This window comes from Cyprinus carpio, chromosome A15 (genome assembly GCF_018340385.1).
Source record: "Cyprinus carpio isolate SPL01 chromosome A15, ASM1834038v1, whole genome shotgun sequence".
In the NCBI taxonomy this organism is placed as follows: domain Eukaryota; kingdom Metazoa; phylum Chordata; class Actinopteri; order Cypriniformes; family Cyprinidae; genus Cyprinus; species Cyprinus carpio.
The window spans coordinates 27,890,619-27,914,872 of record NC_056586.1 but is presented as its reverse complement, the minus strand read 5'-3'; the positions used below and the strand labels follow the sequence as shown (position 1 = coordinate 27,914,872).

The window sequence follows — 24,254 nt, the reverse complement described above, 5'->3', positions numbered from 1 at the left end:
TTTTTTTTGAGAGATGCTAATGGTCTAATCAGATTCAATGATCTATCCTAAGCTATGCTAAAAGTGGTACCGCCAGACCCGGAGATCGGCTGAATGGATTCGAAAATGGTAAAACTCAACTGGTTAACTCTGGGGGAGTTGTAAAATGAGCCTATTTCCAAAAAAGTGGATTGTCCCTTTAAATTTAAATTGTTTAATGTTTAGAATCAATAGTGGTGTGAAATCTTGTAAATGTATCAGTTTTGTGTTCAGTATGTTTAGAAAATTTCACTAAAGAATTTGATAACTGTTCTACTGATAACTACTAGTAGTTAAAATGTTGTATTTAATTTAAGATATATACTGTAATTTATCAACTGAATCATTCCATTTTATTTAGATTACATGTTTAGCAAATAATTTATGTTTTATATATTGTTTTCTTCTGAGAAACACTGTTAAATAACAGCGTTTCTCCATAAAACTATTAGTGCCATCACTTTACTGAAGGTGTTTGACTGTAATAATTTAAGAAATACCTGTAAAATAACAGTGTTTCACCATAAAACTATTAGCGCCATCACTTTATTGAAGGTGTTTGGTCATTTTAATTTAGGAAAAATCCATAAAATAAGTTTTACACTGTAAAAAAAATTATAATTAAAAACCGGTCAAACCGTCAAATTAAAGTAAAATATCTTAATTCAAACAAGGAAAAACCTGTAAAACAAGTGTTTTTTTTGTTTTGTTTTTTTAATGAAAATTTTCGTAAAATTATAGTTTTTGCACTTTATTAGATTTAAGATATTTTACTTTAATTTTACATTTTTTGTTTGGCAGCTGTAGCTTTTGTATTTGTAGCAGAAACCATTTTTGTTTAATCTTATTATTATTATTTATTTTTTTTTTTTTTTTAGGGAAAACCATTCAATAAGAATTTTCTACTGCGAAAGCATAAATATAGGAAATGTTTAGGAAATTGCCATCAAATGGAGGTAAATTTTATTGATACAGTGTGGTTTTATTCAGAATAAAGTTCAAACAGAAATCAGTAGAACAAAATCAGCTTTTGCATATTTAGATTCATGAGAAGTTTCACAAACATATATAATGGTCATTAGCTTGAAGATTTTTTCTGTTTGGTTTTACAACACACATTATACACAGTCATGCTCCAAACATGAATTTTGCAGTTGCTGTTTTTTACAAGTTGCTAGATAAGGACTATAAACATACTTTATTAGATCCAGGTTCATCATTTAGAGAACAGTTTTCTACATATCTAACTATTCAGTTGGGTTTTCATGTCCTGCTCGTTCTTTTGCATCTGCCTTAAAGTCCAGATGATCTTCAGCAAAAGCTGTCTCAAGCACCAGCAGCAGAGACTGTTTAAGCTTCTTCTTATACTCATCACACATGAACACATAGAGAATGGGGTTCAGACAGCTGTTTAGACAAACCAGGTATATACTAACAACAATCACTGCCAAAAAAAATGCTTTGTTATCATTCCTGCTTTTTGCTGCAGTTATAAAATAAATCTGGCAAACATGGTATGGAAACCAACATATGAAAAAAGCCAGAGTTACAGTTATAATGACTCGGTACATCCTGAGCTGCTTTACCCTTTTGAGGCGTTTGATTCTTACTCCAATAGCTGTGTATGAAGATGCAATGATCAGAAACGGGATGAGGAAGCCCACTATAAAGTCATATGTGATCAGAGACGCACGAGTAAACATATTAACTGTAAAGGAAGGAAAGCTGCAGCCGATAGATGAAACCCAGATAATTATGCAGATGATCCTGGCTTTAAGTAAAGTTCGTTTATTTTTAGCCCAAACAGCCATCCATGTGCACAGGCATCGGTCCAGACTGATAACTACAAGAAAAAAAATACTAGAAAACAGATTTAGTGTTAACGTTATCTGGAGAATGCCTTTCATTAAGTAAGGATGCCAATGGCCCAAAGCTGAGAGAAGATCTATGATTGAAGACAACATGAAGATGAAGTCTGCAATCGCCAAATTAATAAACCAAATGGAGTTGATGGTCGTCTTCATTCTGCAGCCAGTCAGAAATATTACAAGCCCATTTCCAATGAGACCTACTACAATGGTGGCAATAAAAATGCACAATGAAAAGATCCCAATGCTTTCAGGTCCCTCAGGCTGAATAGTGATGTTTAATTTTGTGACTCCAGGCATGTTTTCAGCTTCAAAACTGGTGTTTTCTAAACAAAGAAAGAGAGAAAACACAGCGAGGGCTGATTAAAGGTCTGTTTTTGAAGCATCATCTAATCTTTGTGGTGTTTCTTGTATGCAAAATAATTTTTGCATGCAGTACCACACACCGAAATGCCATCAATTTCATTTTATGACCATAGAGATGCAGAGCATGGATGGATGATGTAAGAAGGATATTTAACATGAACTACAGTATTTAATTTCTGCTTTCTGATTTCCCATTTAATTAAATGTTTTTGTCCTGTCATGTGTGAGGGGTCAGGGTCTTTTTATACTATTGAGAAAAACTCAAGATTTGTTTCCCCCCCTGTGAAAACGTGGTTAGATTCAATAAAGAAGACCAATCAAAATTCAGTATGCCAATATTACAATGCTGTCATGCCAGCAGTTATTGGTTATATAAATAACACTAAATTCTGAAAAATATACCAAAAGTCTGTATTTAATACATACCAAAACTTTAATCAATACAGTTTTAAAAAAATAAAAAATAAAATATATATATATATATATATATATATATATATATATATATATATATTGTGACAATTGTCCCGAGCTCTCATCAGCGTCACCCTGCCCCATCAGCCGCTGGCGTTATAAACCCTGCAAACGGAAACAGAGGTGAGAGATGTCGCCGCAAGACTCGGCTAAACTTGTCTTTCCCTTTGCCCGCAGAGAGCAGCGTGTGACCGCCAGCCCCACCAACCACGAGAGAGCACGCACCCACACTGCACCAGCGCACCGACAAGCCAAGACCCCCAAGCACCGAGCACCAAACCGCCTCACAGCAACGCCTTCCACCCCCCTTTCTGTCAATAAAATCCACCCTTCGTGGAACTTACCTTCATCCTCGAGTCGTGTCCTACTTCACCCCGCCACTATATATACGATATATATATATATATCTCCATCTTCAATTATGATAAAATGTTAAATATATATATATATATATCTCCATCTTCAATTATGATAAAATGTTACATTGTTTTTTATATATTCAACAACACTTATTAGATATATTGAATTGTTACATTATATTTGAGTATAATCAAATTGTAATTTCAGCTAATTTGTAAAAAATCTTGCCTACTTGAATCTCGATTAAACTTAAACAATGAATCTGAAATTGGTGTATTATTTAATGTGTTAAGCAAAAAAAAAAAAAAAAAAAAAAAAAAACTTTTTGCCATGACTTGTTTATATCATTTTTACATTGCTCTGTATATCTGCATTGATTGTTTCTTACACAATTTTGCATTTACTACACTCTGAGAGTTATTATATATATATAAAAAAACGTAATATGAATAATACACATACCTATTTTTTTGAGCTGTTGATTCACTGGAACAAGTCGGTCTTGATCTTGCACTGTCTTCTTGGTCCTGTTGTTTTTATACTAGACAGAAAATTCTGATGTAACATCACATAAAGGCTGATTTGTTGTGATAAGAGCCTAAAATGTGGTGTCATATAGAAAACTTGATGTAACTGCAGCTATCAGATGTCATCAGTGGGCTAGTGGCCATCCGCCTGCAGCAGAGGGTTGAGAACCCAATTTTGTGATGCTGGGGGTGGATTTCAGGAGACAGAGCAGAGAACACAAACCCATCACCATCGACAAAACACCTGTGGAGCGGGTAAGCAGCTTCAAGTTCCTCGGCGTTAACATCAGTGAAGATCTCACCTGGTCTACACACACTGACGCAGTGCTGAAGAAGGCACATCAATGCCTCTTCTTCCTGAGACGGCTGAGGAAGTTTGGAATGAGCCCCAGCATCCTCAGAACATTCTACACTTGCACTATAGAGAGCATCCTGACGGGCTGCATCACTGCCTGGTTTGGAAACAGCACCGCTGGCAACCGCAAAGCTCTGAAAAGGGTCGTGCGAACTGCCAGCCACATTGTTGGAGGTGAGCTTCCCTCCCTCCAGCACATCTACACCAGGCGGTGTATAAGGAAATCCCGGAGGATCATCAGTGACTCCAGCCATCCGTCCCACAGACTGCTCTCTCTGCTGCCCTCAGGAAGACGTCTCCCCGCAGCATCCGATCACCGCACTAGCCAACTGAGGGATAGCTTTTTCCCTCAGGCTATCAGACTTATGAACAGTCAGAACTAATACACCCTACTACAGCATACTCCCACAATATGGTATGCCACACACTGCACTTTAACTTTAACAATTCAACACCGAACTATACATACACACCTGCATTTAACACAATAATCTACCTGCTACCACTGGATACCATCCGATGCACATCCATGACATTTCCTGTATCCAGCCCACGTACACTCTGTTGCACCTTAGCTGTATTTTCATGCGTATATATGTTTACATAATGTAGAATGTGTACATTCGGTGTATAGTGTATAATGTGTAGTGCTAACTGTAAGTATGGTCTAATAGTACACTGTGTGTACTGACTATATGGTATGTGCATATTGCAACATATTCACCTGTTGAAGTCTGTATGGTTTGTATAAGTACTGTTTCTGCAATTTCTGGGGGGAGCACGCTCCCAAGAATTTCACTCACCAAGGGCACATGTTGCTGTGGTGATGTGACAATAAAAGTGACTTGACTTACTTGACTTTTTCCTGTTTAGGCAGGAAGTTCACTCTTATGACCAGGAAATAGATTGTCAAGACTTTGCTCAGCTTCTTGCTAACAATTTCATAACAATGTATGCTACTCAAAGGTCATCCTGTGGTTTTTCTTTTCAATATACATAGTTAAAGTTTTTAATTGAAAAATATCATGACATAACCTACAGTACATGTTCAAGCAGGGCGGTATGGGCGGTGTGTACAAGTGTTTCTGATAACTGTTTTTGTCGTCTAGGGCCTCACACAACGAAAAGAATTTTTTCCTATTGGCCCATTTTTGGCCATGGTTTAAGTTGTTAACTTGCCCTGGCAAAAGTTTTTCATCGGCCTTAGCCACAATGACTCAAACCATACTCAATATAAGACTTATTTATTTGTTTTTTGTGTTTGACTGAACAATTGTTATTGTAAAGAAATTATCACCAATTTTTTTGCCAAAATAGTCCAATAGTTCCAAGAGAAAACTGAAATTGAACCATGCTTTTTCAGGTCTTTCAGGTAGGTCTAACTCTATTGCAGTTCAGGATGCACTGATAAGGATTTTCGTTGACCACAAACAATTCCGATGGAAACCACCTATTTACAACCCAATGAGGCGATTCCAACAATTGTTGCGTCACAAAACTCACCAACCCAAAAACCCATACACAGTTACAAATATTTAATGTTTTATATGTGTTTTCTTCTGAGAAACACTGTTCATAACAGCTTTTCTCCAGAAACTATTAGTTTGGCCATCACTTTACTGAAGGTGTTTTGACTGTACTAATTTTAAGAAATACCTGTACATAACAGTGTTTTTCTGCTCCATAACAACTATTACAGCGCCATCACTTTATTGAAGGTGGTTGGTCCTTTTATTTAGGAAAAATCCATAAATAAGTTTTTACCCTGTAAACGAAAAATTATAATTAAAACCGGTCAAACCGTCAAATTAAAAGTAAAATAATCTTAAGTTCAACAAGGAAAAACCTGTTAAAACAAGTGTTTTTTTTGGTTCTTGTTTTTTTAATGAAAATTTTTCGTAAATTATAGTTTTTTTTGCACTTTATTAGATTTAAGATATTTTTACTTCTAATTTTAACATTTTTTGTTTTGGCAGCACTGTAGCCTTTTGTATTTGTAGCAGAAACCCAGTTTTGTTTTAATCTTATTATTATTAATTTATGTATTTAGTTTTTTTTTGTAGGGAAAACCATTCAATAAGATTTGTCTACTTGCGAAAGCATAAATATAGGAAATGTTTTAGGAACATTGCCATCAAATAGAGTAAATTTTATTGATACATTGTGGTATTTATTCAGAATAAAGTTTCAACACAAATCATCAGAGAACCAAAATCAGCTTTTTGCATATTGAGATCAATGGAAGTTTTCACAAACATATATAATGGGCCATTAGCTTGAAGATTGTTTCTTGTTTGTTTTACACACACACACATACTACACAGTCCAATGCTCGGCAGACAACATGAATTTTGCAGTTTGCTGTTTTTTTTACAAGTTGGCTAGATAAGGACTATAAACATACTTTATTTAGATCCATGGGTTTCAACATTTAGAGAACAGTTTTCTACATATCGAACTAGTCAGTTGGGTTTTTTTCATGGTCCGGCTCGTTCTCTTTTGCTCTCTGCCTTAAAGTCCAGATGAATCTTCAGCAAAAGCTGTCTCCAGCACCAGCAGCAGAGACTGTTTTAAGCTGCTTCTTATACTCATCAACACATGAACACATCGAGAATGGGGTTCAGACAAGCTGTTTAAGAGAACACCAGTAGATACTGACCGTCATTGCTGTCCAAAAATGCTTTGTTTATCGTTCCTGCTTTTTGCTGCAGTTATAAAATAAATGCTGGAAACACATGGTATGGAAACAACATGAAAAGAGTCAGAGTTACAGTTATAATGACTCGGTACCAATCGCTGATCTGCTTTACACCTTTTGAGGCGTTTGATTTCGTACTCCAATAGCTGTGTAGGAAGAATGCAATGATCAGAAACGGGATGAGGAATCCCACTATAAAGTCAGATGGTATCAGAGACGCACGAGTAAACATATTAACTGTAAAGGTAAGGAAAGCTGCAGCCGATAGATGAAACCCAGATAATTATGCAGATGATCCTTGCGTTAAGTAAATTCGTTTATTTTTAGCCCAAACAGCCATCCATGTTGCACCAGCATCGGTCCCAGACTGATAACTACAAGAAAAAAAAATACTAGAAAACAGATTTAGGTGTTAACGTTATCTGGAGAATTCCTTTCATTAAGTAAGGATGCAAACGGCCCAAAGCTGAGAGAAGATCTATGATTGAAGACAACATGGAAGATGAAAGGTCTGCAATCGCCAAATTAATAAACCAATGGAGTTGATGGTCGTCTTCATTCTGCAGCCAGTCAGAAATATACAAGCCCATTTCCAATGAGACCTACTACAATGGTGGCAATAAAAATGCACAATGAAAAGATCCCAATGCTTTCAGGTCCCTCAGGCTGAATAGTGATGTTAAATGCTGTGGCTTCGGTCATGTTTTCAGCTTCAAAACTGGTGTTCTCTACACAAAGAAAGAAAGAGAAAACACAGCGAGGGCTGATTAAAGGTCTGTTTTTGAAGCATCATCTAATCTTTGTGTGTTTCTCGTGTATGCAAAATAAATTTTTGCATGCAGTACACACACCGAAATGCCATCAATTTCATTTTAATGACATAGAGGATGCAGAGCATGGATGGATGATGTAAGAAGGATATTTAACATGAACCTACAGTATTTAATTTCTTTCTGCTTTCTGATTTCCCATTTAATTAAATGTTTTTGTCCTGTCATGTGTGAGGGGTCAGGGGTCTTTTTATACTATTGAGGAAAAAACTCAAGATTTGTTTGTCCCCCCCTCGTTTGGAAAACGTGGTTAGATTCAATAAAGAAGACCAATCAAAATTCAGTATGCCAATATTACAATGCTGTCATGCCAGCAGTTATTGGTTATATTTTGAAGAATGCATTTTGACAAATTCTCCTAATTTGATATGAGTTGATACCAAAACGTTTATTTAAATACATTCCTAAATCTGTAATTCTGTGCAGTATATATATACTATATATATATATATATATATATAATATATATATGGTGACAATTGTCCCGAGCTCTCATCAGCGTCACCCTGCCCCATCAGCCGCTGGCGTTATAAACCCTGCAAACGGAAACAGAGGTGAGAGATGTCGCCGCAAGACTCGGCTAAACACTTGTCTTTTCCCTTTGCCCCGCAGAGAGCAGCGTGTGACCGCCAGCCCCAACACCCACGGGAGAGCACGCACCCACACTGCACCAGCGCACCGATAAGCCCAGACGGTCCGAGCACCGAGCACCAAACCGCCTCACAGCAACGCTTTCCACCCCCCTTTTCTTGTCAATAAAATCCACCCTTCGTGGAAACTTACCTTCATCCTCGAGTTCGTGTCCTACTTCACACCCGCCACTATATATACATATATATATATATATATATATAATATATATGCTATATATATATATATATATATATATTATCTCCATCTTTCAATTATGATAAAATGTTACATTGTTTTTATATATATTCAACGACACTTATTAGAATAATTACATTGTTACATTATATTTGAGTATAAATCAAATTGTAATTTCAGCTAATTTGTAAAAAATCTTGCCTACTTTGAATCTCGATTAAACTTAAACAATGAATCTGAAATTGGTGTATTATTTATGTGTTAAGCAAAAAAAAAAAAAAAAAAAAACTTTTTGTCTTACACAGTTTATATCATTTTTACATTGCTCTGTATATCTGCATTGATTGTTTCTTACACAATTTTGCATTTACTTACACTCTGAGAGTTATTATATATATATATAAAAAACGTAATATGAATATACACATACCCATTTTTTGAGCTGTTTGATTCACTGGAACAATCGAGTCTTGATCTTTCACTGTCTTCTTGGTCCTGTGGGTTTTATACTAGGACAGAAAAGTCTGATGTAACATCAATAAAGGCTGATTTGTGGTGATAAGAGCCTAAAATGTGGTGTCATATTAGAAAACTTGATGTAACTTGCAGCTTATCAGAATGTCATCAGTGGGTAGTGGCCATCCGCCTGCAGCAGAGGGGTTGAGAACCCAATTTTGTGATGCGTGGGGTGGATTTCAGGAGACAGAGCAGAGAACACAACCCATCACCATCGACAAAACACCTGTGGAGCGGGGGTAAGCAGCTTTTTCAAGTTCCTCTGCGTTAACAATCAGTGAAGATCTCACCTGGTCTACACACACTGACGACGCAGTGCTGAAGAAGGCACATCAATGCCTCTTCTTCCTGAACGGCTGAGGAAGTTTGGAATGAGCCCCACGCATCCTCAGAATCATTCTACACTTGCACTATAGAGAGCATCCTGACGGGCTGCATCACTGCCTGGTTTGGAACCACAGCACCGCTGGCAACCGCAAAGCTCTGAAAAGGTCGTGCGAAACTGCCAGCCCACATTGTTGGAGGTGAGCTTCCCTCCCTCCAGCACATCTACAACCAGGCGGTGTATAAGGAAATCCCGGAGGATCATCAGTGACTCCAGCCATCCCTTCCCACAGACTGCTCTCTCTGCTGCCCTCAGGAAGACGTCTCCGCAGCATCCGATCCCGCGACTAGCCAACTGCCAGGAGGATAGCTATTTTTCCCTCAGGCTATCAGACTTATGAACAGTCAGAACTAATACACCCTACTACAGCATACTCCCACAATATGGTATGCCACCACACAACTGCACTTTAACTTTAACAATTCAAACACCGAACTATACATACACACCTGCATTTAACACAACTAGACATCTACCTGCTACCACTGGATACCATCCGATGGCACATCCATGACATGTCTGTATCCAGCCCACGTACACCGTCTGTTTGCACCTTAGCATATTTTCATGCGTATATATGGTTTACCATAATGTAGAATGTGTACATTCTGTGTATGCTAGTGTATAATGTAATATTGTGTAGTGCTAACTGTAAGTATGTCACATAATAGTACACTGTGTGTACTGACTATGAGTATGTGCATATTGCACATATTCACCCTGGCTCCCAAGAATTTCACTCACCAAGGCATATGTGCTGTGATGGTGATGTGACCTGACTTGACTAGATATACTACTCAACAAACAACATACTACAAAGAAATACAACAATAAAAGTGACTTGACTTGACTTGACTTCCTGTTTAAGCAGGAAGTCACTCTCAGACCAGGAAATAGATGTGCAAGACTTGCTCAGCTCTTTCTAACAATTTCACAATGATGCTACTCAAGTCAGCCTGTTTTTCTTTTTCAGTACATATTTTAAGTTTTTAATTTGAAAATATCATGACATAACCTATCAGTACATGTTCTACAGATCTGTGTTACAAGTTTTATGATACTGATTTTGAACGGCTCAACACTAAAGAAATTTTCTATTGGCCCGTTTTGGCCAGTGGTTTTAAAGTTTTTTTACTTGCCCTGGCAAAATTTTCATAGGCCTTGCCACAATGAATCAACCAATAAATCAACAAATAAGACTTATTGTTTTTATTGTTGACTGTAACATTGTATTGTAATAAATGATAACCCCACTTGCACAAATAGGTCCAATAGTTCAAAGAGAAAACTGAAATGAACCATGCTTTTTCAGGTCTTTCAGGTAGGTCTAACTCTATTGCAGTTAAGGATGCACTTGATAAGGATTTTTTCGTGACCGATTCCGAATGGATTTTTTTTTTTTTTTTACAATCAAATGAGGCGATTCCCAAACTTGTTTGCTTGTTTATTTTTGTTTTTATATTTACTTTTATTTATTTTATTTTTTTATTAAATGTTATTTTGCTCTGTTATTACATTTAAACTAAATGTTTTAAAAAAAATAAAACTGTTGATGGCCAAAACTAACCTTGAAAAAATAAAAAATATAATTATAAATAACATACATATATATATATATATATATATATATATATATATATCTGATATATATATATATATATATATGATATATAATATATATATATATCTATATAATATATATATGCAAACATGAAGCAACTGCACAAAACAAAAACATCAGATGGGCTGAATGGGTATTTTATTATTACTCTTTATTATTAGTGTGGTAATACCTTAATTATATGTATGTCTGCACTATGTCTGTAGGCCTACTTCTGTACTGGAAGTTCCTGACACCAAGAAGAATTCCTTGTGTGGGCATATACACTTTGAATACACTTGGCAATAAAGCTCTTTCCTGATTTTTGATGAAATGCAAATTCAATCTCTGACAGCAGGTGAGGCTTATAAACACACTAGCAGCGTTTCCTGGTTCATTTATGGGATGAAATTAGACTCAAAATGATTAATAGATGCAAGCACACTGCACAAATACATGTACTGCATAAATTTGGTACATGTACTGTATCTTACTAACCAGAAACAAATGCCTTTCAATTTGAATCTGTGGAATTCAGGATTAAATGATTGTGCAGTGATTTGTACAAATACAGACACGTTTGGGAATAAAAAAAAAAGTTCTGTCCTGCATTAATATATCATAAATTGCTCATGCAAAAAGGAATCCATGCATATGTGGATCAGGTTACACGCGTGCATTAATTGACGTCTAGTTCGAGTCGATTTTGTTCGGTTCATTTGGATTTTGAGACTTCATTTTTGCAGTTTACATCATTTTCATGAACGTGTACATGGTTTGAAAAATTTGCAAAAGAACAACACTAAACTCACACACACACAAGGCCCAGTGCAATTCATGAACGTGTACATGGTTTGAAAAATTTGCAAATGTGCATCACTACACTAAAACAAATGCTTTTCAAACCAGTCTCTGTAGAATTAAGAATTACATTAATGTGCAGCATTTTGTTCAAATGGAGATATATTTGTGAATACAAATGTTATAGTTTGTATTAAAGTATCATCATTTGTACATGTGTAGCGATTTTTTCTGCTTGCGTGACTATTCTCTCCTCTTTTGTGTCGTCTTCAGAGCATCTGTCTTAAAGATGATATATCAAGATGATCACTACGTTTGTGTTACCAAATTGCATCCTGTCAAGATAACCCTCGTTTTTTGATTACTTTCAGTTTAAATGCCGGCATTGCCAGATACTGAAAAACAAACAAAACAATATAAAAATAAATAAACCGCAATGAGTCCAAATCTGGAGTTATGGAAATAATATAAAGATATCGATGTCCCTAACTTGCAACCTCCCACTTTATTCACTTCCTAAATTAAGTGAAAAAAAAGTCCATAGACGCTTATAATACGTGTATCTGGCAACACGACTGAGGCAGAGCCCTCGTCCTCATTACAACTCACTCAAGGGACGAGGCCAGGGGCGTCGCTAGACCCCTAGATCACATCACATTTTCTTCACATTTGCTGTCAGTTGAGCATACAGCCTGTAAGAGCGACACATTTTATCATCGCAATAACAGGGGGGGGTGGGGGGGGGGGGGGGGGGGGATCTCCTCTCCCCATTCAGAAATGACTTATTTTTGTGTTGTATCACATTTGCTTATTCACAAAATTGCACAGATTATACAGTTAATCTTGATATGGTACGTTAGGATTGTACGTCTTTTTACAAAATGAAGTAATTATGTGTTAATTTAATTCTAATAAGATTGTCAGGAAAAGCAGATTCAAGAAGTGGACTGAAGCTGGAGTCAGTGCATCAAGAGTCACCACACTCAGACGTCTTCAGGAAAAGGGCTACAGCTGTCACATTCCCAGAACCAAGCCATTCCTGAACCAGAAAAAAAAAAAAAAAAAAAAACGTCCTGAAGCATTTCACCTGGGGTAAGGAGAAAAAGAACTGGACCGTTGCTCAGTGGTCCACACCTAAATTTAGCATTTAATTTGGAAATCAAGGTCTGGAGTCTGGAGGAAGGCTAGAGAGGCAAAGAATCCAAAGTCCAGTGTGAAGTTTCTGAAGTCAGTGATGATTTGGGCTGGTGTTATCAATGCAGCTATCTACAAGGAGATTTTGGAGCACTTTATTCTCCATCTGCTGGCAAGCTTTATGGAGGTGCTGATTTCCTTCTTGCAGCAGGACTTTAGTACCTGCCCACAGTACCAAAACCACTACCAAGTGGTTTGCTGACCCCATGATATTACTGTGCTTGACTAGCCAGCCAAACTCACCTGACCTGAACCTCACAGAGAATCTATGGGGTATTGTGAAGAGGAAGATAAGTAACATCTGACAAACAATACAGAGGAGCTGAAGGCCACTATCAAAGCAACCTGGGCTTCAGTAACGTATCAGCAGTGCCACAGGCTGATCGCCTTCATGCCACGTCGCATTGAAGCAGTAATTCATCCAAAAGGAGCCCCAACCAAGTATTGAGTGCATAATTGAACCTGTGTTGGAGATCTTGAACATTTCTGTTTTGTAAATCTTTTTTTGATTGATCTTTGAGAAAATATTCAATTTTTTTTGAGCTACTGAATTTTACATTTTCCTAAGCTGCAAGTCATAACCCTCAGTATTAAAAAAAAAAAAAAAAACACTATTGAAATATTTCAGTTTGTGTGCAATTTATCTAGAATATAAGAAAGTTTGCTTTTTAAAATTAAATTACAAAAAATAAAGAACTTTTCCACAATATTCTAATTTTTTTAGATGTACCTGTATAACAGGAACAAATTACATTAAAAATATATATTCAAATAGAAACCAGTTATTTTTTTAAATCGTAATATTTCACAATATTACAGTTTTTACTGTATTTTTCACAAATAAATGCATCCTTGGTGAGAGATTAAAAAAAAAAAAATATATTACCAAACGCAAACAGATTTAAAAAAGGTTATTTCTAGTAAAAAAATTAATAAAATAATAAAATAATATGTAACATATTTAGTTAGTAATTACACAAATGTTTTGAGAAAAAAAGAAGTATAATGTACAATATATACAATTTGTATAATTTCCATCTATATTAATGGTAACATCCATTCTGTTGTTTCTAAGCACACTCTAAAGGGTCAATCCTGCTATTTATAACAGGTTCAGGCTTAAACACTTGACCCTTACGTGACCTGTTAAAAACACATCATCAGGCAGTTTTACAGCCAGTTTAAATGAACGCATGAGGCCTTCTCACCCTCTGCATCCTGCATGAGCTGACCTATGACCTCCAAGGGTTGCTGCACACCGGAACAAGAGGCAACAGGGGATTGTGGGGGTGGAGGTGGGGTATATACTGGGGAATCTGAAGAACTGGCTTGTTGAGTCTGTACCAGCAAAAAGCACCTCAGAGACAACCTGTCAATGTCAAGGACAGTGTTTACATTCTTCTGTTCTGATTCACAAGTAAAAAAAGATGTAATGGGTTTAAAAAAAAAAAAAATTTATGATTTTTTTTTTAAATAAGTCTCTTACACTTATTAAGTGCTTGATTTCCAGACCGTCCCCCTCATATCGACCTTTGACCCTCGTCCTGCCATCTACTGTTTCCACTCCGCTCCTCAGGTTTGAGACTGACCCCTTCATGACCCCGGGCATGCCTGACCCTCATTACACCGCTGCCTCACTCACCACCATGTCTACACGGACATGAAGAAAAGAATGTGCAAATGTTTAACATTAAAAATTTATATTACAATTACCTATTTTGCTTGGTTTGGTCAAACTCTGATTTGGACATTACCGTTCAGATTTTTTCTTTTGAGCTTAAAGGTGCAATCTTCTCATGTCTCTCATTTTCAGTCTTTTTCTTTTGCCTGTTTGCATGTGTCTTTCTTACGATGAGGGGCCGGCCACCGCTCCTCTGTGTCCTTCTAAAAGGAAGCAAAGAAGGAGAATGTATTAATTAGAAATGTTCGCATACAATTTTCTTTGCACCAAGTAAATGTCAAAATCTAAAACCAGTGGGTCACTGTTTAGGAGAAAAAAAAACAATGTTATATGTAAAATACATAATGCAACTAACCTTATAACCATTTAACATTTAAAACAATTCTCATGTTTTATTGTTTATGTCATGGCAGTGCATTCAATGAAATATTATTATGGCACAAATTCATCTGATGGATGTAATAATTAAAAAAAACCAAAAACCTCTTTTTCAGTATGAATGAGATGATATAATAACATACACAATATTTTCTAAAGATATTAATAATTAAAATACCACCTGTAAAATGTATTGTATTATAGTTCAAATTAGTCCAGTAAGAGGAAAAAAAAAACTTTTATCATAAATACATTTATTCAGCAAGGACAAATACAACTGATCACTAGATTAACTAATAATCCTTAAACATGTACCACAGTTTTTACAAAAATATTAAACATCACAACCGTTTTTAACATTGATAATAAAAATAAATGTTCTTGAGCTGCAAATCAGTATATCCGAATGATTTCTGAAGGATCATGTGACACTGAAGACTGGAGTAATGATGCTGACAATTCAGCTTTCAGACAATCCATCACATGAATAAATTATATTTTAAAACATTAAAATAGAAAAATAGTTATTTTAGATAACAATGATATTTCATAACATTGCTGTTTTACAGAATTTTTGATAAAATAAATGCAGCCTTGCTGAGCATAAATTCTTTCAAAAACGTTAAAAAAATCTTAGTGATCCCAAACGTTAGAAAATTATATTATATTATACGGAAACATTTAACTTTTGAGCACATATTAATCAGAAAGGAATAACCCTGATGTGCAGTGTGGTGTTTATTCACCTGGTTTTGTCTGACACTGTGTGACAGAGGTATATGGAGAACAGAATTATGGGAAGGGGCCTCCTGACACCATTGTCTGGCCTGTTTCATCTCCCTTCTTAGTCACCACTAAAACAGGATGTCATCTTCACAACAGACACCGGACCCCTCAGAACCAACCACAAGAAGAAGAAAAGATGTTTCCTCACACAAACTGGGCTCTAGAACTGCTTAAAGACACACACACACACAAACAAACAAAATGGTCTAATGCACTTTTATTAAACTAATATAAATACCAAGCAAGAAAAAATGGCATTTATATCCTTTTTTGTTCGGTTTTAGTTATCAGAGAATGTTTACACAACCATTTCTGCTTTTTTACCACATTTGTGGGAGTGTGGGTACACTTTAATCTGATAACGCTGCATTTTTGAAATCGGAAACACAAAGATGTTCAGGAAAAGATAAATAGAGTGTGTGTGTTACAAGATGAACACTCATTTATATGTTACAAATTTTTCTTATTGTCGGTTGAGTCTATTAAGATGGATACAACTGTTTTTCAGACCGGCTCATCGGTGCTTACGGGGGAAGAGAAATCAGAGCAGCAGACCCCCAGAACTGATCGGCACAGAGCCACTGCTGAGTGAATGCTCACTGAAAACACAAAGATCATCTAAACTGTTCAAACCTAATGACTCTAAAGTGAAATACCAAGGTGAAATGTGCAGTCATAATTAAATAAAAAACATACTATAGTCATGAAGTTATATAAAATTTATCAGCTCCTAGGAACCTCTATTAAACAATCAGGAAACTTTAACTCTGCAATCAAGTGATTTAAATTCCTTCTAACATTCATTCTTAGGAGCATCATTACTCCAGTCTTCAATGTCACATGATCCTTCAGAAATCATTCTAATATGCTGATTTGCTGCTCAATATATCTTTTTATCAATGTTGTGCTGCTCAATGTTTTTGTGGAAACTGTGATACAGCATTTTTCTTTTTGATTCAATTGTAACATTGTAAATGCCATTACTGTCACTTCTGATCAATTTCTGATCAATATGTCCTTGCTAAATAAAATTAATAAATCTTGTGTTTGATTGTAAAACTCCTGTATAAACTTTAATACTTGACATTCAGTCCTGACATTCAGACAGGAAGCTGACTATACTGGTGATCATCTATCATTGTGAAATGACATTTCCCCTCTTGAGTGAGTGTGTATTTACAGTACATCTCTCCTCCTCTGCAGTAAACGGTTGTAGCTGCACTATCTATGGTTCTTCTTGATCACAGTGGGATGATTCAGATAACGTCTGGAAGGAAATTTGTGGTGGACATCCATGAGATTTATCAACTACAATAATACTGTCACACTAGCAATAAATTCTAGATCTAAATATTAGAAATCATTCTAATATTAGGAAATATTTATTATTATCCATTCTGAAAACAGTTGTCTATTATATACAGATATATATTAATTCCATAATATACTTAATGAAACATTTATCAGGAATCTTTGAAAAAAGTTAAAAAGAACAGAATTTATTTGAAAAATAAACCTTTTGAAACATTAAAACGGTCTTTAATGTCACTTTGGATCAATTTAATCCTTTCTAAATAAAAGTTTTGATTTCTATCCAAAACAAAATCTTACTGACCCCAAACTCTAAAAAGGATATATTGTATAGAAGAAGTGTACAGGTGCTGGTCATATAATTAGAATATCATCAAAAAAAAAGAAAAAAAAAAGAGAGAATTAGACATACTGTATTTTCTCAAGAAGCGAGATGTTATGCAGTGTGGTGGTTGACTGTTGCCGTCTAGTGGTGCTAGCTGGGAAAATCTTCCTCCATGAGGTTCTTCATTTACAATATACAGGTGCTGGTCATATAATTAGAATATCATCAAAAAGTTGATTTATTTCACTAATTCCATTCAAAAAGTGAAACTTGTATATTATATTCATTCATTACACACATACTGATATATTTCCAAATGTTTATTTACATTAATTTTGATGATTATAACTGACAACTAAGAAAAATCCCAAATTCAGTATATCAGAAAATTAGAATATAACTTAAGACCAATACAAACGTCTGGACACTGGACCTCAAGCAACATGGATTGTGTGTCTCTCCTCTCCTCCTCCAGACTCTGGGACCCTGATTTCCAAAGGAAATGTAAAATTTACTTTCATCAGAGAACCTAACTTTGGACCACTCAGCAGCAGTCCAGTCCTTTTTGAAGCGAGACGCTTCAGACGCTGTCTGTTGTTCAAGAGTGGCTTGACACAAGGAACGCGACAGCTGAAACCCATGTCTTGCATACGTCTGTGTGTAGTGGTTCTTGAAGCACTGACTCCAGCTGCAGCCCACTCTTTGTGAATCTCCCCCACATTTTTGAATGAGTTTTGTTTCACAATCCTCTCCAGGGTGCGGTTATCCCTATTGCTTGTACACTTTTTTTCTATCACATATTTTCCTTCCCTTCGCCTCTCTATTAATGTGCTTGGACACAGAGCTCTGTGAACAGCCTGCCTCTTTTGCAATGACCTTTTGTGTCTTGTCCTCCTTGTTCAAGGTGTCAATGGTCGTCTTTTGGACAACTGAACCCCGTAATTGTGTAGCCTACAGAACTAGACTGAGAGAACATTTAAAGGTCTTTGCAGGTGTTTTGAGTTAATTAGCTGATTAGAGTGTGGCACCAGGTGTCTTCAATATTGAACCTTTTCACAATATTCTAATTTTCTTAGATACTGAATTTGGGATTTTCCTTAGTTGTCAGTTATAATCATCAAAATTAAAAGAAATAATAATTTGAAATATATCAGTCTGTGTGTAATGAATGAATATAATATACAAGTTTCACATTTTGAATGGAATTAGTGAAATAAATCAACCTACTGATGACATTCTAACAATATCACCACAAACAATACATTGTAAATGAAGAACCTCATGGAGGAAGATTTCCCAGCTACCACCACTAGACGGCAACAGTCAACCACCACACTGCATAACATCTCGCGTCTTGAGAAAATACAGTGTCTAATTCTCTCTCTTTTTTTTTTTTTTTATTTTTTTTTTTTTTTTTTTTTTTTTTTTTTTTACTTTGTGAACACAATTCAACTGCAACATATAAAAAACATAAAAAAATATAAAAAATCTGTCAAACATTTCAAAAACCATTTAAAATATGGTCAAAATGCATTGAGTTTTTTTAGGCAAATCAGTTGTTCAGCTTTATGCAAAACTCAGCAGCATGCTGAGGTCAAGCATGAGTCTAGCTGGAGACAGCGTGGTTTCATCATGCAGTGGCTTTGAGATGGTTCTCTGGGTGTTGGCGGGGCCATCGTTCATGAGGTCAAGTGCTTCTATAAACTTCTATCAACCCACACTGAAACATTATTATTAATGACAGATGTATTCTTTAAAGCACACCACTGATATATTTCTCTGATGTTTGTGTTGGTGTTGAACTGGATGGAGGGGATGTGGGCATCCACCAAAACGGCTGGTCATCTTCTCCCTCATCTTTCTTCTCGTCTCTGTGGCTTTCCGAAGCGGAAGCGTTCAATGTACCTTGAAGGATTTAATTGCAAAAGGATGTCATATAATTAACAAGCAACAACAAACCCTTTCAAGGCAAACATAAAACTTGCATTAAATACCCTAGACCTGTTCATCTGAGAATAATGTATAATAATACTTCAGCTTTCCTATAAAGAAACGAAGATACTGGTTATATTTCAAACGAATGGCTCACTGCAAATGGTGAGAGAAATTACTGTATTTTAGACAAGGTCCACTTCCAGATGTAAAGTTCAATCAGGACCACATTTCTATCAAGTATATTTATTACAATTATATTGCATACAGTTAGTGTTGGTGGTATGGTTATGTTCTGGGCAAGACTCCACACGCCTGTCCATGCAGCCATGCTTGGACAGAGCCGGCAGAGCAGCAAGACAAACCCCCCTGGGGTACAGAACAGAACCATCATATGCATACATAATTAAAATTCACAATTACATGAGTTGTAAAAGAAACGTGATCAAGATTGCTTCCAATGAAGTGACTGTAAAGAAAGAACAAAGTTAGATTGGATTACAGGTTCAGTTGGTGGAGTTGGGGTTGTAGGAGGGAGTTAATTCCAAGCAGCGATGCGATGGAAGAGACGCTGAAGAATGAGGACCGCATGTGATGGGTGTCAACAACACTGGATTGGTACACGTGAGGAACAGCTGACTGTCGGCTGATGCAAGCCTGAACTAACGCGATGCTGAATTCAGTTTTTCATTTTACAACAGACCTCCCATGGCCAAGATTTTTAATGTATTTTAATGTACTTATTTAAAATACATCCAAAATAGTAATAGTGTGAAATATAATTAGAATTTCAAATAATTGTTTTCTATTTGAAATTTGAATATGAAATTTATTCCTGTGACGTAAAGCTGAATTTTCGCCATCATTCCATGATCACAGTGTCACATGATCCTTCAGAAATCATTCTAATATGCTGATTTGCTGCTCAGGAGACATTTCATAGTTTTAAATCAATGTATATAATTTTTTTATTTAACCTTTAATTTAACCAGGTGAGTACTTGGGAACACTTTCTCATTTGCAACGGAGACCTGGCCAAGATAAAAGCATTGAGGTACAGAAAACATAATATTACACATGTAATTACAAGACAAAGAAATGCACAATAAAAAATAATAAGACAAGAATATAATGTGCAGGTCATCAGATCAAACAGTTAGGAATTTGTACAAATAGTTCAACAGATGTCAATATACGAAGGTAGATGTTTGATAAAAAAAAAAAAAAAAAAAACTGTAGTGGGTGGCATAATGACCAGGGCTGTGGGAGAGGGATTGTGCAAAATATAGAGCTCTACTGATTAGAGTGTGTAAGAATTTGTTAATGGCATAAAAAAGTGATTTGGATTAGCATGTACAACGGTCAGATAATAAATTCGATAGTAGTGCTTTGAAAGTGGATAACAGAACAATAGATTCAAGCTTCAGGGATTTTTGTAGTGTGTTCCAATCAATAGCAGCGGAGAACTGGAAGGAAAAACAGCCAAAGGAGGTGCAGGCTTTAGTGGCAATCAAAGTGATATACCTGCTTGAGCACAGATTTAGAGAAGTTGTTGCTCTGGAGATTAATGATCTTAGGCAAGGAGGGGTTTTGCCCAGTAGACATTTATAAATGAGATGATACCAGTGTGATTGATGCCGGGTGTGTAGTGAAGGCCATCCAATTTGACTGTAAGGGTTGCAATGGTGGGTGTTATATGGCGCATTGGTAACAAAGCGGATGGCACTATGGTATACGACATCTAATTTCCTAAGGAGTTGGTTAGATGCGATTCTATAAATTACATCACTGAAGTCCAATATTGGGAGGATGGTCATTTTCACGAGGGCAATATTTGCATTAAAGGTGAAGGTGGCTTTATTATGGAAAAGAAAGCCAATCCTAGATTTAATTTTAGATTGGAGCCGGTTGATGTGGCTCTGGAAGGAGAGTGAAGAGTCTAACCAGACTAAATATTTGTATTTGTCTACATATTCTAATACAGACCCATCTAGTGCGGTAATGCTTGTTGGGCAGGCAGGTGCAGTGTGTGATCGATTGAAAAGCATACATTTAGTTTTACTAGAATTTAGAAGTAATTGAAGGCAACGGAAGGAATGTTGTATGTTATTAAAGTGTCCAATGTCGGGCCAGACATATAAAATGGTGTCGTCTGCATAGAGGTGGATCATAGAGTCATCTGCAGCAAGAGCAACATCATTGATGTATACAGAAAATAGAGTCTGCCTGAGAATTGAACCCTGAGGCACCCCCATTGAAACAGCCAAAGATCTGGAGAGGAGGCCTTCCGACTTAACACACTAAAATCTGTCTGAAAAATAATTTGTGAACCAGGCAAGCCAAGGTTTTTTAATCTTTCAATGAGGATGTTATGATTGACTGAATCGAAGGCCTTGGCCAGGTCAATGAAGACTGCTACACAATAATGTCTTTGGTCAATAGCAGTTATGATGTCATTTATGATATTTAGTGTCTTGCACTGAGGAGAGGCTTCCGTCGGGCCACTCTGCCATAAAGCCAGTTTGGACTGGTGGAGGGCTGCAGTGATGGTTGACTTTCTACAACTTTTTCCCATCTCCCGACTGCATCTCAGCTCAGTTTGGCCGGACGGCCAGCTCTAGGAAGGGTTCTGGTCGTCCCAAATGTCTTCCATTTAAGGATTATGGAGGCCACTGTGCTCTTAGGAACCTTAAGTGCAGCAGAATTTTTTTTGTAACCTTGGCCAGATCTGTGACTTGCCACAATTCTGTCTCTGAGCTCTTCAGACATCACCTTTGACCTCATGATTCTCCTTTTTCTCTGACATGCACTGTGAGCTGTAAGGTCTTATATAGACAGGTGTGTGGCTTTCCTAATCAAGTCCAATCAGTATAATCAAACACAGCTGGACTAAAATGAAGGTGTAGAACCATCTCAAGGATGACCAGAAGAAATGGACAGCACCTGAGTAAAATATATGAGTGTCACAGCAAAGGGTCTGAATACTTAGGACCATGTGATATTTCAGTTTTTCTTTTTTAATAAATCTGCAAAAATGTCAACAATTCTGTGTTTTTCTGTCAATATGGGGTGCTGTGTGCACATTAATGAGGAAAAAAATGAACTTGAATGAAAATGATTTTAGCAAATGGCTGCAATATAACAAAGAGTGAAAAATGTAAGGGGGTCTGAATACTTTCCGTACCCACTGTATATATTAGTGCTGGGCAACGATTAAATTAAATTCATCGCATGATTGTCTGCGATTAATCACAGTTAATCGCATGGTTATGCACAAAATTAATAATGTATTCAAAGGTAGTGTATTGTGCACTTTTTTTTTCATTTAAAAGTACTGCTATATGAACAAAAGTGCAATAACATTTGGTTTGCAAACACAAAATAAGGTGCTTTTTACAGCAATATTCCTTTTACATAGTGGCAGTTAAAATATTTCTTAACTTTAATTAAATATAAAACAAGCTATTTCTCACTGCCAGGACATTAACATTATTATTATTATTATATATATATATATATATATATAATATATATATATATATATATATATATATATATATATATATATATATATATATATATATATATATATATATGCCCTCATAAAGATAAAAGTATATCAAACTTCATCAAATCAACTTATTTTTACATGAAATCTGTTTGACCTCTTATATATATATATATATATATATATATATATATATATATATATATATATATATATCAGTCATATATTAATTAACATATCCTCATCTGAATAAAATTACAGGAAAAAAAAAATCAGGAGGTACAATGCTTCACTGTAAAATCAAGACTGAGAAAATAATTTAGTAAAAAAACATACTAACCACATTCTACATCACTAAACCACCATGATGAATTTTTGCAAGGTAAAAAAATGTTCTTTGCAGATGCTGGGGCTTGAAACCGCCTTGATGCAGTTTTGCAAGGTCTGGTTGAGAGGAGTGACAGTGAGAGGTTATTGTTATTGTGTTACAGTTAGTGCATTATTGTGTCTTGAGCTTTGAAAGCCTCAGACTGTAACAGTGAAGTTTCAATTGGACCTCAAGCAATTAGAGCTCATTAGTGATGGGTCCACTTTAGAAGATTGTGAGTATGTCTCAATGTAATATCTTACTGTGAAATATTTTTTTTTTCTGTCACTGAAAGTGAAAGTGCTACAAGATGTAAAATAACAGGCTAGAACAAGATTGATGTATGATATGCTGTATAGTGTTAGTGACACATTGTTTTAATTAAACATACCATTGCAAAATTTAAACTATATTATTGCCCATCTGAATAAATATATATATATATATATATATATATATATATATATATATATATATATATATATATATATATATATATATCTATATATATATATATATATATTATAACTGATGTAACATGGACTATTTTACTGATGTCCTTACTACGTTTCTGGATCTTGATCGTGGTAGTACCCTTGCTGTCTATGGGAGGGTCAAAGATATCTCGGAATGCATCAAAAATACCTTCATTTAAGGTTTGCTTGGCTCACTTAATTTTTTTTCTAGTCATAGTTTGACCTTAAATCAAAAGATGCAGAAGATGAAGAAGGATAAAACCGCATGTTTTGGCCCACTGTAGCATAATATATTATATAACTGTCCAGTAACCTTTTAATAGTAAACTGATGTTGTTAATAGTGCTGCTACATCCGGCTTCAGTTTCCCATCTGAATTAAATTACCCAGTGGAGAAATAAATTCATATTTTTCCTCCCAATCACTAACTCATAACACTAACTGACAATACTCCTTTAAAAAAAAATACATATCTATCTATCTATCTATATATATATATTAACTAATATATATATATATCATATGAATATGAATATATATATATAGGTCCTTCTCAAAAAATTAGCATATTGTGAAAAAGTTCATTATTTTCCATAATGTAATGATAAAAATTAAAACTTTCATATATTTTAGATTCATTGCACACCAACTGAAATATTTCAGGTCTTTT

At 35.6% G+C, this 24,254-nt stretch overlaps 1 protein-coding gene and 1 pseudogene across 1 annotated transcript; one reads left to right on the top strand and one right to left on the bottom strand.

Moving 5' to 3' along the window:
- Positions 1 to 1,000: 1,000 nt before the first annotated feature.
- On the bottom strand, positions 1,001 to 2,186 carry LOC122147829 (C3a anaphylatoxin chemotactic receptor-like). The gene has a single exon (XM_042771766.1). It carries the CDS (start codon positions 2,184 to 2,186, stop codon positions 1,266 to 1,268), a length of 921 nt encoding a protein of 306 aa, XP_042627700.1. The 3' UTR covers positions 1,001 to 1,265.
- Positions 2,187 to 23,008: 20,822 nt separating this feature from the next.
- The window catches only part of LOC122147758, a 101,131-nt pseudogene continuing 99,885 nt past the window's right edge, over positions 23,009 to 24,254 (top strand).

Bases quoted from the DNA above. Each gene is read 5' to 3' on its own strand.
- LOC122147829 (XM_042771766.1), bottom strand. From the start codon at position 2,186: ATGCCTGGAGTCACAAAATTAAACATCACTATTCAGCCTGAGGGACCT.